General features: G+C 34.4%; 1 protein-coding gene across 1 annotated transcript; it reads right to left on the bottom strand.

Annotated features, from left to right (window-relative positions):
- Positions 1–7514: 7514 nt before the first annotated feature.
- LOC126705879 (serine/threonine-protein kinase BSK1-like) lies at positions 7515–14390 on the bottom strand. The gene is made up of 9 exons (XM_050405108.1): positions 13877–14390; positions 13618–13753; positions 12100–12233; positions 11886–11991; positions 10364–10449; positions 9406–9594; positions 8451–8615; positions 8252–8365; positions 7515–8047 (listed from the first exon to the last, which is right to left on the bottom strand). Exons 1-9 carry the CDS (start codon positions 14198–14200, stop codon positions 7793–7795), a joined length of 1509 nt encoding a protein of 502 aa, XP_050261065.1. The 5' UTR covers positions 14201–14390; the 3' UTR covers positions 7515–7792.

Genomic DNA, 14390 nt, shown 5'->3' with positions numbered 1-14390 from the left:
GTATCCTACAAATTGTTTTCCATACAACACTTAAAACAACCTCCAAGGCGCCAGCTCATCAGAATTCAGCCTTTGGTGCCGGTAAATGGTCATCAAAGCTTTATTCCATGTCCCCACTACTATGGGACCCAAAGGTAATCGTTGCTGGTACCTCAAAACTCATTTTCTGAAATTACTCCAACTTAAAATCAGCTTGAAGAATTTCAGAAAGTACTCTTCTGAAATTACTTCAACTTAACGTCCGTCAGCATGATCCCATTACACAGGCACATTCAATTATTTGCTGCCGGACCTCATTCAGCATACAGTCAGTCCCATATCCAAAGTTGTACTTCCCATAAACATCTACACCAGAAGGGTCCCAGTATACAGGGCCAGCACCATGGTGGTGTATGCTTTGCTCATTTGCTTTGCTCCATCTCCATCTTCTTCGTTGCCACTACCAGCATACCCAGAATACGTAAGCTTCTGAAATTACTTCAACTTAACTTGAGTGATACAATTACGCAGGCGCATTCAACCACATTCCCACCTGTCCTCGTTGTAATCCAAAGCGTGATCTTCTTAAATAACTTCACCAGAAGTTCTTAAGAACACGAGGCTAGCTCTATGACCCTGCATGCTGTATCCAGCCACCATTCCCTCATCTTCCCCATCTTCAACATCTTGTGATCGTCGCCAACGATCCAAAATACTCTTTTGAAACTACTTCAACTTAAACCTCTACTAAAAAGGCTCCATCACGCAAGTATGTTCAAATACTTGCAAACCCTATTTTAGTCTCATCAAAGCCTTTCATATGGGTGGGTCTACTCTTCAGAAATTATCTCATCCTTCTGAAAGCTCCACCACCTTCAATAGCTCCACCACCTTCAACAGTTCCGCTACCTTCAACTACTTCACTTAAAAGAGTCAAGTACCACAAATCCATTTTTTTCGAAACTCATTCCCACACCACACTCCGAGACTGTGTGCGTGAACGAGTCTCGAGGGGGCATTTGTAGAAAGGGAAAATTCCCGACCTATCACAAGCTGACACGTCACATTATCAAGTCCACAAAATATAGCCAATTACAGAGCACCATGTATTGCTGCTAGGTTTTCCTATCACTATTCAGAAGCCAATAGAAATTTGCCAAGTGTCATGCAAAAACCAATCAAGCAACCTCGCACGTGTAAGCGATGACTCAAGCAGCCTCGCACGTGTAAGCAATGACTCAAGCAACCTCGCACGTGTAAGCGATGACTTAAGTGGACCAATCAAGCTGTGACATGTGTCACCAATCAAGCTCCGCCACGTATCGCTCACCCACCCCAAAACTCCTATAAATAGAAGCCTTCCTGAGACATTTAGGGGGACCAGAATTCAGAAGTGAAAAAGCTCTGCGAAGATCAAGCCCCAAAGCCTTCAAGAACTTCAACAACTTCAACCCCAAAATCGAAGAACATTCGAAGCAGAATCATCCAGATCATCTGCCTAGATCCTAAAGTTCACGGGAATCAAGCCAAAAGTGTCCGAAAACATCAACAAATCACAAATCATTGAAGCTCAAAGGATTCAAGCCTCTAAAGCTCCGAATAACTTCCACCACAAACCTTTGACAACGAAGAACGCACAACGAACACGAAGAACGCGAAGAACAAAGAATTTCTAAACAATCTCATAGCCAGAGATTCATTGTAATTCTGTTTCAGTAGTCTTCGATCCATCCCTCAACCAAATTGAAGGGTATTTTGTGTTCAAGTCAAAACCAAGTTACCACAAATCTAATCAATAAGTTTTGTAAGGAGATCGAATCAGAGAATCACTCTTTTGTAATTTCAGAAAATTGTACCACACAATCATCAATACAAATTCGTATTTGTGAAAATATTTTACTTGTTTGATTTATTTCAAACTAGAAATTTAGTCACTTACACTCGTGATCAACGTTTACGCCCCGTTGACAGGGTTGTGCTGTCCCATTTTTGGGATTGGAACCTCCTTTCATCCCATTTCTTAAGGATGGCTCCTTTGGAACCTAAAGGTACACTCCCTTGCTAAGGAGCTTCCTTTTGGATCCTCAATAGTATGCTCCCTTGCTAAGGAGCTATCAAATGTGCACTGTCCCCTTTTGGGACCGTCCCTTGCTAAGGACTAGTTACAGCATGATTGTCCCTTGCTAAGAACTAAATACCACACTGAGTTTCTAATCACAACTTGCCATAGGTTTTCAAAATATATACAAGATACTCACATAAATAATCCAATCAAGATGCTCACAAAAATAATCCAATCATAATTCTCGAAAATATAAGGATATATCGCACATACAAATTTAAATAAACTTAGGTTGTCCCACAAGTTTTTCATAAAACAAATAATTAATGTGCACATCATGAAATTATTAAATATCCATTTATATGTATAGAATAACAATATATCTCTTATATATATAATAGTTTAATAACCAACAATGTTTGGGAAAACCCCCCCAAAATTAGTAAACACCACTTACCTCTTAGTTGCAAAATTAAAAGAAATCAACCTCCCTTGAATCACAACAATTTAGTAGAATTAGAACCTAGCAACACCAAAAATAGGTTCATCAATACACAAATTTTCTTACTTAAACAAAATCTGTTTTCACACTTAACGGTTTTATCCTAGACAATATTGATATATCCAAAATTCAACATTTAATCACTTAACTATCCAATTCACTTCCAACTTTGATCAGATTTTTGGACTTACAATTACCGCTGCATAATTGTATCTTTTGGCTCTACCTAATCAGATTTTGGCTTAAAATCATTGCTGCATAATCAGATTTTTGGGCTTAAAAAGTTACTGCATACTCAGTGGCTTAGAGATGATAAATTAGTATCACTAGATGCAAAGGTAGGTATCAAATAGCCTAAGGCAGCCCTTTTCCATTAATATAATCCATGCATGACTTTAATGCGGCAGAAAGATGGATATGTGATAACCTAATATATACATTAATCTATCCATCCAATTGCCTAGTATTCCCTTGATGCGCTGGACTAGGATTTAGCCAAAGAAAAGGGCGTGGTTGTAGGTCAAATTAACGGTGAGTACAATGAGAATATAAACTATTATATATAACCCACAAACCACCCTTGTTCTAATAAAATAATCCTAGCTTTAGATCCATAACGGCAGCCCCTATTTTTTTCTCTATTTGGTACGCCAATAACAGATGCTAAAAGTGGGAACAAAAGCTAGCCATGAGTATAAACTATCCTAAGTTTAGAGCAGCAAAGAATCATACCTGAAATCTCCACCCACAGCCACAGTGAAGAAAATCAACATTCAATATTCGGCTGAAGCAAAAGAAATCCCATCAGCAAAAACACGTGAGACCTAAGAGAAAAAAGGCTAGGGTTTTCAAGGCTCATATATTTACTTATGCCACCTCACTTTGGACTTCAGATCCCTTAGTATTTATCATATTTTTAATACCTTGGGACCAATACTAATTTATTCCATTTAATTACAGGCCTCCTTTAAAAATTTACGTATAATAATTTAATTGGTAACAAAATTTATGGGGTGTTACAGGTCACTACTTCAATATGTTGGATAGCCTATTGATGTAAGTTTCTTGCATGCCTTCTCTTTAGACATTATGACCTTTTTTGGTCTTTGCACAATTCATGCCTATAATCAGACATTATGATGATGGTTTCTATCAACCTAATTTGTAAGTCTTACAGCAATAGATATATATATATATATATATATTTGTAATCCTGTGTTGTGTGGCACCTTTAATAAGACCTATCATCACATTGCCCTAACCATAAACTAGGAGGATTCTTTTTTTATGTGCACCTAAGAATTACATCATCGTTAGTTATTTATATGCAAGAACCAAATTGCAGGGATGGCAGAGTTCATATGTCAAAGGAGATGAACCCAAAGTTGTCAAACAAAGCGAGTGAAACAAGCAGAGAAAATTGTGATAGCGGGTTGCTTCCATAAGACTTACAATCAGGATAAGGTATTCTTTGTTCCGTGTTCTCAATTGAACTTTTTTAAAAAAAAATTTAATATTGATAAAAGAATTTCAACTTGTGAATAGTTTGTAAATGCGTTATTACAAAAAGTGAAATTTATATGCTTAGATACAATGTATTAGATTCTCCAATTAAATTTAAACCCAAAGTTGTATTGAATTTATAAATTGTCATTGAAAAGGAAAACATTGTTTATATTTCATTAGTCAATGCAATCATGTATTTGAAGTTAATTAAAAAACTTAATGAATTGCATCTAAGAAACCATACTTAAAAGTTTTTTCCTATCACAATTTACAAAAACCAAACAGCTTGAGCATTATGCATGCACATTTTTTATGTATGCACATTTTTATTTGTATTGTACTTGATTTTCACCCAAATGGCCCTAGTAGGGTTGATCAATTCATTACCCATTAACCAATCACCTGCAATGTATTCTCTCTCCCTCTGTCTTTTTGCAACACATTAATTCATGAAATAGTCAAAAAGATTCCAATACTCAACTTAGTAGAACTATTAGACCGTGAATGTAATGTGGAACTTTTTCAATTTTATTTGGTTGAGGTGGGGGGCTGAAAGTGGATGATTAAGATTTAATAAGATGGATAAATTGAGCCCAATTGGTCCACCCCCCATAAATGGGTGACTAGAGTTTATAGTTTTCTATATAATTTTACATAGCAATAGGGTACTACAAGTAGCCCAGATCAATACATGAAGATGAAGATTTGTGGACAAGGAACAAAACAAGCAATATAGATGTTTTTTCAAGAACTTATATTGAACTAGCCAAAAGATGCCATCTTTCAAGCAAATTGACCCCTCCAAAGAGTCTAATTAAAGAAATTCCGGCCATAAAGTAATATCAATTTCTTGGCTTAGGCGTGCGGCCTACAATGACTCAGAAGATTCAATTTATATTAGCTAGTAATTGTAGAATCTTAGCCTTTCATCATCTTCCATAAAATATCTTAATCCTATCCATTCAATTTCATTAAAAATTATATGAGTCACCTGACTTTATAAAATGCTAAAGACATAATGATAAACAAGCTATAACATAGACAAATAAATGACTAATAGGCCTTCTTTGCTTTGGCTGAGATGCTCCTATACATCAATTTTTTTTTTGTACGTTTTAACTTGGTTGTTTACATGATATTATTAATATGCTGAAGTTGCTTTCTAATTGAACAATATAATTTCAATAAGCATGTTTCTCATACTAGATTAATATTAATTATTCAGTAGCATTAACACAGTTAGCTATTTGCACCATAAAATGATCCTAGTTTGAAATTATTTTCATAATTATTAATTATCAAAAAATTATTCTCATAATTATGAACTAATTATCAGTATTGATCACGTTGGATTAACTAGAGCATTATTTTCGATGTCATTAGTTCTTTCATTATCATGGAATTATTTTGTTTGAATGTTCCTTTTAATTGATTTTCTTGCATTTATTTTTTGCAGATTTGTTTAATGATGTTTTTGTCAACAAGGATGAGGCCGGAGTTCTTGCATAGGCAGCGGTATAAATACACGTGAGACTATTGTTGATGATCAAGAAATCTTAGATTTTCGGATTTTGTGTCATTAATATATAGACCTTGATGAATGACTTGAGCTTTCTAGTTTATTTAGAATCTTTTTTTTTTCTTTTTTTTCTTTTTTGAAAAGGTTTATTAAGAATCATTATGTACATTATATATATATATATATATATATTCTAGATTCAATTGAAATTTATGATGATGGTTGACACGAGTTTTTTTATGCTTAGTAATATCAACTTATGATTTCTTACAACTAAAATAATGCGATTTAGGTGAAATATGACTGGATGATAGTAATCATAATCCTATCTCATCCAGTGCTTCAAATAACTGGAAGTCACATAAACTTATAATGAATATGTTTAGAACAAAGTTTGCATTCAAACTTGGTTGTGGTATAAGACTACAACTTCTTCTAAAACAAATTAACTTAACTACATATTTTGAAAATTTAATCATTGGATTGCATGCGTTTTATATTTTTAAAACACAAGTCAAATTTCATATCAATTCAATATAATTTACTATTCAATCCATAAACTTATTTTTTATGCATAATTTTACATAACAAAAAACTTAAAATTTAAATATTTGATTGATAACATAACTATTATTTATAAAAATGTAGGGTATAACTTATAAGAATAAAATGTAATTTAATGGTGAATTTGTCAAAATTCACAACTAATAAAAAAAATACTAAGTGGAGTTGTAACCTTAAACTAATATCAAGTTTTTAGTCAAATTTTGTCCATATGTCTAATTCAATAAGAAAACAGTAATATTTATCCTTAGTCTTCCAACGTGATGCTATACGAACCCAGCTCAATTAACAACTAAGATAAGTCTTAGCAAATAAAGCATGAATTTGCACTTGAACAAACGCATCTTTAACGCGTTTTTGTGTTGAACAAGTCCACAATAAATGGGTTAGTAATGGTTATTTGGGAAGACAAGGGAAATAAGATTGGTCATAAAGTGCTGCTTAAATATCAAGATTGTTAGTGTGATCTGCTGTTATGGTGTGGAAACATCACCCAGTAGTAATAATTGTGGCTGTTTATTTGAGTTGGGGCTCTCTTCAGTCTTCACTTCAAAGTGAAGCTTTCCATGGTGGGTTTTTACTACAATATAGCCATAGCTAAATTAGTTTTGGTGAGTAGTTGTTGTTCAACTGTTATGATGCGTGGTCTTTGAATTTTGAAATCCATATATTAATTACTTCGAACTCGAGCTTTGTGTGCAATCACTATGTTAGAATTTGAGGCTTCTGTTTAACAATGATATACAGTGGCGTTATGTCAAAGTTAAGTTCAAAGGCCTTACCCATGATTGTTATTGGATATGACCACGTGTGGCTATTTTATACGTAAATATCATGCGTCAAGACCGAAAACTGGCGTAGCCAAGTCATTTGGATGTTACTAAACTTTCTAAAAGTGGCCCTGCTAGATCCACGGTTAGGTGGAGTTTGGATAGCGTTTTCAACGCTTGCGTTGAGCATTCGTGTCTGTCAGTGGATAGCGTTTTCAACGCTTGCATTGAGCGTTTGCGTCTATTAGTAGGTCTCGTGTACTATTCATAAGACTCACAAATCTCTTTTTCAGCAAAATTTTTATTAAAAATAGGTCTCACAGCACTATTCATACATTTAAAAATTATTTTGCTACAGTGTTTTCAATTTTCAGCAATAAATGATATCCAAACAGACCCTTAGTAACCTAATCGTCTACAACTATTTGCTAAAGAAGTCAAATTCTGGACTTTTAACCAGAAAGAAACAAAGGCCAGAAATTAGTCATGATGACCCTCTGATGTAGTAACAAAAATCACTTTTTAAGTGCCAATAAACACTGAGTCAGTCAGTCCTCCAATCCAATAAACAAAAACGATTTGTGTCAATTAGCTCAGTCAATCCTAGTCAGCTCATTCAAATACTGTAAATGAATTGGCATTTCTTCTAACAATATTTGTTCACGTCCAAGCAATCAAATGCTGTCTAGATTACACTGTTCAAGTTGATCATAAATTCGATATATATTATATGAAGCACACATGCATAAATACAAAGTGTGTATCTACATATTACATTATTGTTTGAGAAGAAAATATGGAATCCAAGCTCAGATTTTATACAAATTTGGGTAGCCTCAACAATAATGGGTAGCGATGAATGGAGTTATTTCTGATTACAGGGTTGATTCTCATGATGCTCTCCCGCCTCGTTGCTTCTTTTCTTCTAGTGTAGTCGCTTCATTTAGCATATCAGCAGCATCCTTCTGCATGTTCAGCTTGGACAGAGCAACTGACTGCATGTAGAAAGCTGTGGGCCAATCTGGATTGACACATTGTGCTTGCATTGCATCTCGAAGGGCAGGATCTGGTTGATCACATAACAGATAGCATAGACTGCGCCTTGCAAAAACAGTTGGAGAGACCATTATTCCAACGTTTATGAACTGCAAAAGAAACAAAGTATAAACATGACAACCAAGTTCAGTTAGCAGCTACTAGCCAAAAGGTGCATGTCAAAATTGAGTAAATTTATTTAGCACACAATCTCATTGTATAGACAAAGCCCAGGAGCTTTTTCCATCACCTTTTTGTTTTGTTTCTGTGTTTTTTTCTTTTTCTTTTTCTTTTTAGGGACTACAAAATTATACCTGGGAATAACATTCAATGGCAGCTTTAAAATCTTTGTCACGGAATGCTAGGTCCCCATGCTTCCTTGAGTCCAGCATCTCTCTCATTTGTTGGGTCCACTCTTGGAAAGATAACTGAATCAATCAAAATTCAAAGAAACTTATTAGCATCCAATTTAAGAAAAGGAATATGCAAGGCCCAATTTTACAAGCCAATAACCTCATTAGTTCCTTCATCATCTCTATAGCGCGCCATAACCAGCAGCTGATGGATAGCTGTGAGATCCATCCTTGAACAAGCCTCACCCATTGCTGAAAGAGGGCGTTGCGGTGTTGATGGAGCTTCCTCATGCTTTGAAATTCCAAGCATGATATAAGATGGAACCTGCAAATCAAGAATAATGGTTTATACGTTTTTAACAAAAAGCCATGCTCCATTGAATTTCTTAAACCACAACCTCTAGTTATTTTCTGAGCATAGTCCTTTGCCATTTTATAACACAGTGCAGCACCCAAAAAAGAAAAATAAAATAAAATAAAATGATGCACTTCAGGAGAATCCCCTTAAGTAGGTGGAGAGCAGCAAGGAAAAGGAAGGCTAAAGTCAAGAACTTTCAAAAAAATTGAAAGAAAAATGTTTTTGTGTGTTATGTGCATTGTGTTAGCCTTACAATGTATACTAATCTTTCCAAGAATACTATAATCTTAATAAACTAATTTCACAAACTCAACTTTTGAAAGAACAATGTATCTGATGCAGAAGTGTACATTCATGTTAACCCTTTGGAGTCTAAATATACCAAGACATTTGCTTAAATTGATGTTTATCATGAGATTTAATCATCTGAAAGAACTTCAATACAATCAAGCAAGTCAGCCACTACTGTTTGTGTCTGCATATATCTCCATCATTGTCATATATGGTACAAAAGTACCTTCTATTCATATCCGGTCACATTTAGAAATTTCAGGAATTTGTAGAATCATATAACAAGGTAGTGAACTTTTAAACTAAAGGGAGCATTTTACATTACAGCTCCAAAAATCAATGCCAAAAAGGATAATATTCATGAAGTCAAAAAGAAATAATAAAATAAATTGGCAAAGAATAATAGTTTAATCCGATAGGTTTGATATTGAATAATTCTTTAAGATCATAAATTAAAATTCCTTACATCAGGTTTGGTTTGCAGTTGAGCAAGTGTCGCAACAAGGTCATTTGTATTAGGTCGCTCCCTTGGTTCATACTGCAAACACTGAGAGGCCAGATTAACAACTAATGTTGCTTCTTCTGTAGAAAACTTTCCCTCCAAATGTGAATCCATTAAGAGAATGATGTTTTTCCCCCTAATCATGTCAAGAGCCTACATACATATTAGAGATCAAATTAGTTCTCAACCTTGTATCTTGTATTAATCAATCAACATCTAAAAAATGTCACCATTGTTTAACATTCAAGCATCTCAAAATGTAAGGTAAAAATTCAAACTCTCAAGACTAATTTCAAAGAAGCTATACTGTATCTTTTTTTTTTTTTGCTAAGTAATATCAACTTATGAATTTCTTACAAGAAAGACAATGCAACATGGGTGAAACGTGACTGGTGTGATAGTAGTCATAACCCCATCTCATCCCATGCTTCACCTATCTATCCAGAAATCACATAAACTAATGAATGTGTCTAAATCAATTAGAAAAATGGAAATATATTTCCTTGGTCTTCCAACCTGATGCTATATGAACTGAGCTCTATTAAGAACTGAGATAAGTCTTAAAACATAAAGCATGTAGTTGCATTACAACAAATGCATCTTTAAAGTGTTTTTATGTGGAACAATTCCACAATAAATGGGTCACTCATGATTATATAGGATGGCAAAGGGAGCAAGATTGGTCATGAGTTAAGTAGGTTACATAAGACAAAGTTCTGCTCAAATCCAAACTATAAGAGTATGTGAAGAATATTTCATTTCCTGCATATTGTAGTCCTTTATAGAAAACTTTGCATTTCAAGTTCTGACTGACACACTTCACTATATCATAGGCTCTATCTTATACAACTACCCAGGCAATAAAGAACATGCATATGATATTAAATATGCATACCACCTTTTACAGAAATAAGCGACTTACATGACTTGGGGGGATGTGTTTTCCACTTAGCAGATCCAGAAGAACAGTGCCAAAGCTGTAAATAACACTTTCAGGGGTGACCCTTCCTAAAACATAAAAATTATGGTAATGACAATAAGTCAAGCTTATACAAGAAGAATGTGCAATTCAAAATAAGAAAACGAATCTTGTAAGAGCAGCATCAAGATTAGGATCTCTACTTCTCTAAGTGCCAACTTAATAGCAGCCCAAGATTTGAGATGGCAATTAATTCTATCATTTACCAATTAATAAGAAAAGTGGAGAGCTTCACATGAATATTCCTGTCTAGCTCTGTGAATTTCAAGAATACCAAAAACTACTATCATTGATAAAATGGCATAGTGTCTAATATCTCTATGTGTGCATGGGTGTCACCAGTGGCGGAGCCAGAATTTCAACTCGGGGGCCAAGATTAAATGACACCTCGATAGTCATTATTATGATCATGTTTCTTCATAAGCTCAATTAACTACATGTGTGTGTATACGTACATATATATATATATATATATATATTTCATATCATTCAAATAAAGAAAACAAAAATAATCAAATTATAGTAAATAATAATAATAATAAAATAATCTAAATACATAATGTTGAAATTAAAATAAATTGAGAAAATAAATTAAATGTAGGAGTGTTAGGAATATAATAATATACCTATAAAGTTGTATTAATGTTTTAGTGCCTTGCATTCTTTTAAAAAAATTTGTAGAATTAAGCATATGTTTCTTTATTTGTTTAAGTAGTTAAAATTAAGATTTATAGAAAGAGTATGAAACTGTGATAAATTAGAAGAAAATATGAGTCATGTCAAGAATACAATAAAAATTCACAGCAATTTCACAACATTCCTCAAATTAGCACATCATCCCATACATGTGGGTCATTAAAAAAAAATTAAATCATATATTGTGGTTTACATCCTGAATGGAAAGAACACAAAGTAGATTTTTTTAATGCTCTACACACAAAAAGAAGGTGATTTCAAGTTTTTCATCATTGACCTTTTTTATGTCTAAAAAATACCAATCTGTAATTTGTAGTTTGTACTATATACTATGACCTTGTGAGAAGCAAAGAAATTCTATAATAGTGAATTTAACTATTTAAATGGCCCACTAGGAAAAGACAAAAACTAGTATGGTGATTGTTTTTTTCTCTTATAGTAGCATGCTTTCTGATATGTGTAGGGGGGCAATTTAGGCTTTCTAACATCAAAGTCTAGTATTATACTATTATATACAAATTCTGGGGCAGGTCAGGGGGGGCAGCTGCCCCCCCTTGGCTCCGCCTGTGTGTGTCACATATTGGTTTCCAGTTTCAAAAACGGTTATTTCCACACATGTGCAATAAAGATGAGCTAACAAAGTAATTAGGGGAAGCTGTGGACCAGTTTAGCAGCAGTGGCAAAAAACATGATTGTAGGTAAATCCTTTAACATGTGAATAGAAGAATACTAATAGCCAAACTTATACACGGAATGTAGAAGCAATTACCATTTCGTAAATACTCAGGAGGTGTGTAGGCTAGGTTCGTGCTATAACTTTTCCCATCCCTACTATTCTTCATCAAGCCAAAACATGAAAGACGAGGATCGCCATCCTACAAGTCCATTCAAATATAAGAGTCAACCTAGATGATAGGGAAGTTAAATGAGTAACTAGTATATGTATTAAAAGCTAAATAAAAACGAATTTGACAAAAGATTACCTCATCAAAGAGAACCCTGTAAGGGTTCAAATCATGGTATAACGGACAACCCTCAGAACTGCTGTAATCCAAGGCTTCAGCAATATGATGAGCTACTCTTAAACGCATGGCCCACTCAATGGTTTGATTTTCCCCTACCAAGAACAAACAAGAGACACAAATTTTAGACAAACCAAAATGCACCCACTCATTCTTGATTTGACAGTATACATGGTATAAATAGCAATTCAAATGAATCCCATATAAAAACTTCAAGAAAAGGTAACATCAAACAAAAATAATAAGCTAGACTTACACATACTCGTCATGAAAATGTTTGTACGGGTTAAGAAAGTGCTCTAGACAACTGTTAACATCATCAAGCCAAATGCAGTCTGATTCTTTCCATTCAATGAAATAAATCTACTGTATATATGCGCACTCATACACTAAAAAATGGAAATTAATTACCAGTAAAATTGGATTTCTAATCAAACATCATAAGAGACCAATGGTGGAGCCAGGGTAGAGGGAATGAGTGGGGGAAATTGCCCCCTCTCCCCCTCCCCCCTCCCCCCCCCCCCCCCCCCCGCGGGACCTCTATTGCTAAGTTTTGGTCTTTTCCTAGTGGGTCTCACTTAAACTGATCACTATTTTAAAATTTCCTTGCTTCTCACATTACTCAGTTTTCACAGTTCACAAATCACACAGCAAACTCAAGGGTTCAAAAATTGAAGTTGCAGGTCCCACATATAATTATTATTAAAATCTAATTTTTGCAGCATAGGGCCCAAAAAAAAAAAATATATATATATATATATATATTACTTCTTTGCATTAGCGCCTCCACTTATATTCTTCTCTATTTTTTCACAGTTTCAAACTCTTGCTATAAACTCAAATTTTAACTAGTTAAAAAAATAATTAAAGTTAGGTAGAGTTTTACATAATTGTATTTAAAGCATTCAAGGCAACGAGGCATGAATAAAACTTTATAGGTATATTACAATATTCTTTACGCACTTATATTGGTTTATTCTCAATTTCTTTCAAGGTCTCAAATCTCAAATTATATGTTTAAACTTTTGTGTAACTAGAGTAATATATTAATTTGATAGTTATGTAAACAATATCAAATATCAAATATCAATGCTAACTATCAAACTAAGTGTGATTCATGCCAAACATTCTTAAAAAACCATTATAGCAGCCAGGGCAAAAATCATATGAATTAAACATCAACCAAACCACTAGCTAATAATAATTCAATATGGGAATTAGACTATGTAGGCCTCTTTCCCTTTCTTCTTTATTTTCTTTTTCCTATTTTCTCACATACATCAATCCAATGTTGCTCTCTTTTTACAAGGTATCAAAGCTCTGTTCTATCTTTTCTAAAATGGTATCAGAGTCATGTGTCATCTTTCAAATAGACTGCTTTAACTACTTCCAGCCAAAACTATAAATCAATAATAAAAAATAAAAAACCAAGCTTGAAAACAGAACTTAGCCAAAAAAAAAAAACACACACACACATACAGTGAAACAAATGCTTGGCAAGAGTATCATTAGGCATGTACTCAGCAACCAGCAACCTCTCATCTCCATCACAGCAGTACCCAATCAAATTGGCTAGCCTTTGATGCCTCAACTTCCCAACTCCCCATGCCTCCTCCTACAACACCCACCAACAAAAAAAAACCAAAAAAAGATCAAATTTTTACACAAACCCAACTTTCCTTACCATCTAAAACTATCAAAAACCAAGGAACAAACGAAAAAGAAGCAAGCTTTTTACCGCAAACTGTTTTGGGTCAGGCCAAGCCAATTTGGTGAACTTTTTCACAGCGATCCATCTCCTATTGTGGAGGCGACCTTTGTAGACCAAATTGGGAGCTTTCTCACCACTCTCAGAGACAATGAAGTCTGAGCTGAAGTTGTTGGTGGCAGCTTTGAGGTCAGAGAAAGAGAACTCAGAGAAAGAAGGAACTTCTCCGATTGGTACAGAGTCAATAGATATAATAGAAGGTGGTTGAGTCTGGATATTGAGCTGATTGGTTTGGTGGTTCTGTTCTTTTTCTGGGTGAGTCTCTGATAGAAACGAGGACTCACAGCAACCCATCACTTTGGTTTTGCTTTTTTTTTGGTTTTGGGTTTTTGGTTTTTGTGCAGCAAAAGCAAAAGCAATAGCTTGGCGTTAGAGAAGTGAAGGAAGAGGAAGAACCATGGGGTGCGGTGGGGTGGCGTGGCGTGTGTTTAGACTTTGAAAAAAGAGAGATGGGTTGGTTTTTGTACTGTTTTACTCTAGTTTT

The sequence above is a fragment of the Quercus robur genome, chromosome 11 (genome assembly GCF_932294415.1).
Source record: "Quercus robur chromosome 11, dhQueRobu3.1, whole genome shotgun sequence".
In the NCBI taxonomy this organism is placed as follows: domain Eukaryota; kingdom Viridiplantae; phylum Streptophyta; class Magnoliopsida; order Fagales; family Fagaceae; genus Quercus; species Quercus robur.
Note: the sequence above shows the minus strand (reverse complement) of the source record. Positions and strands in the feature narration are given on the sequence as shown.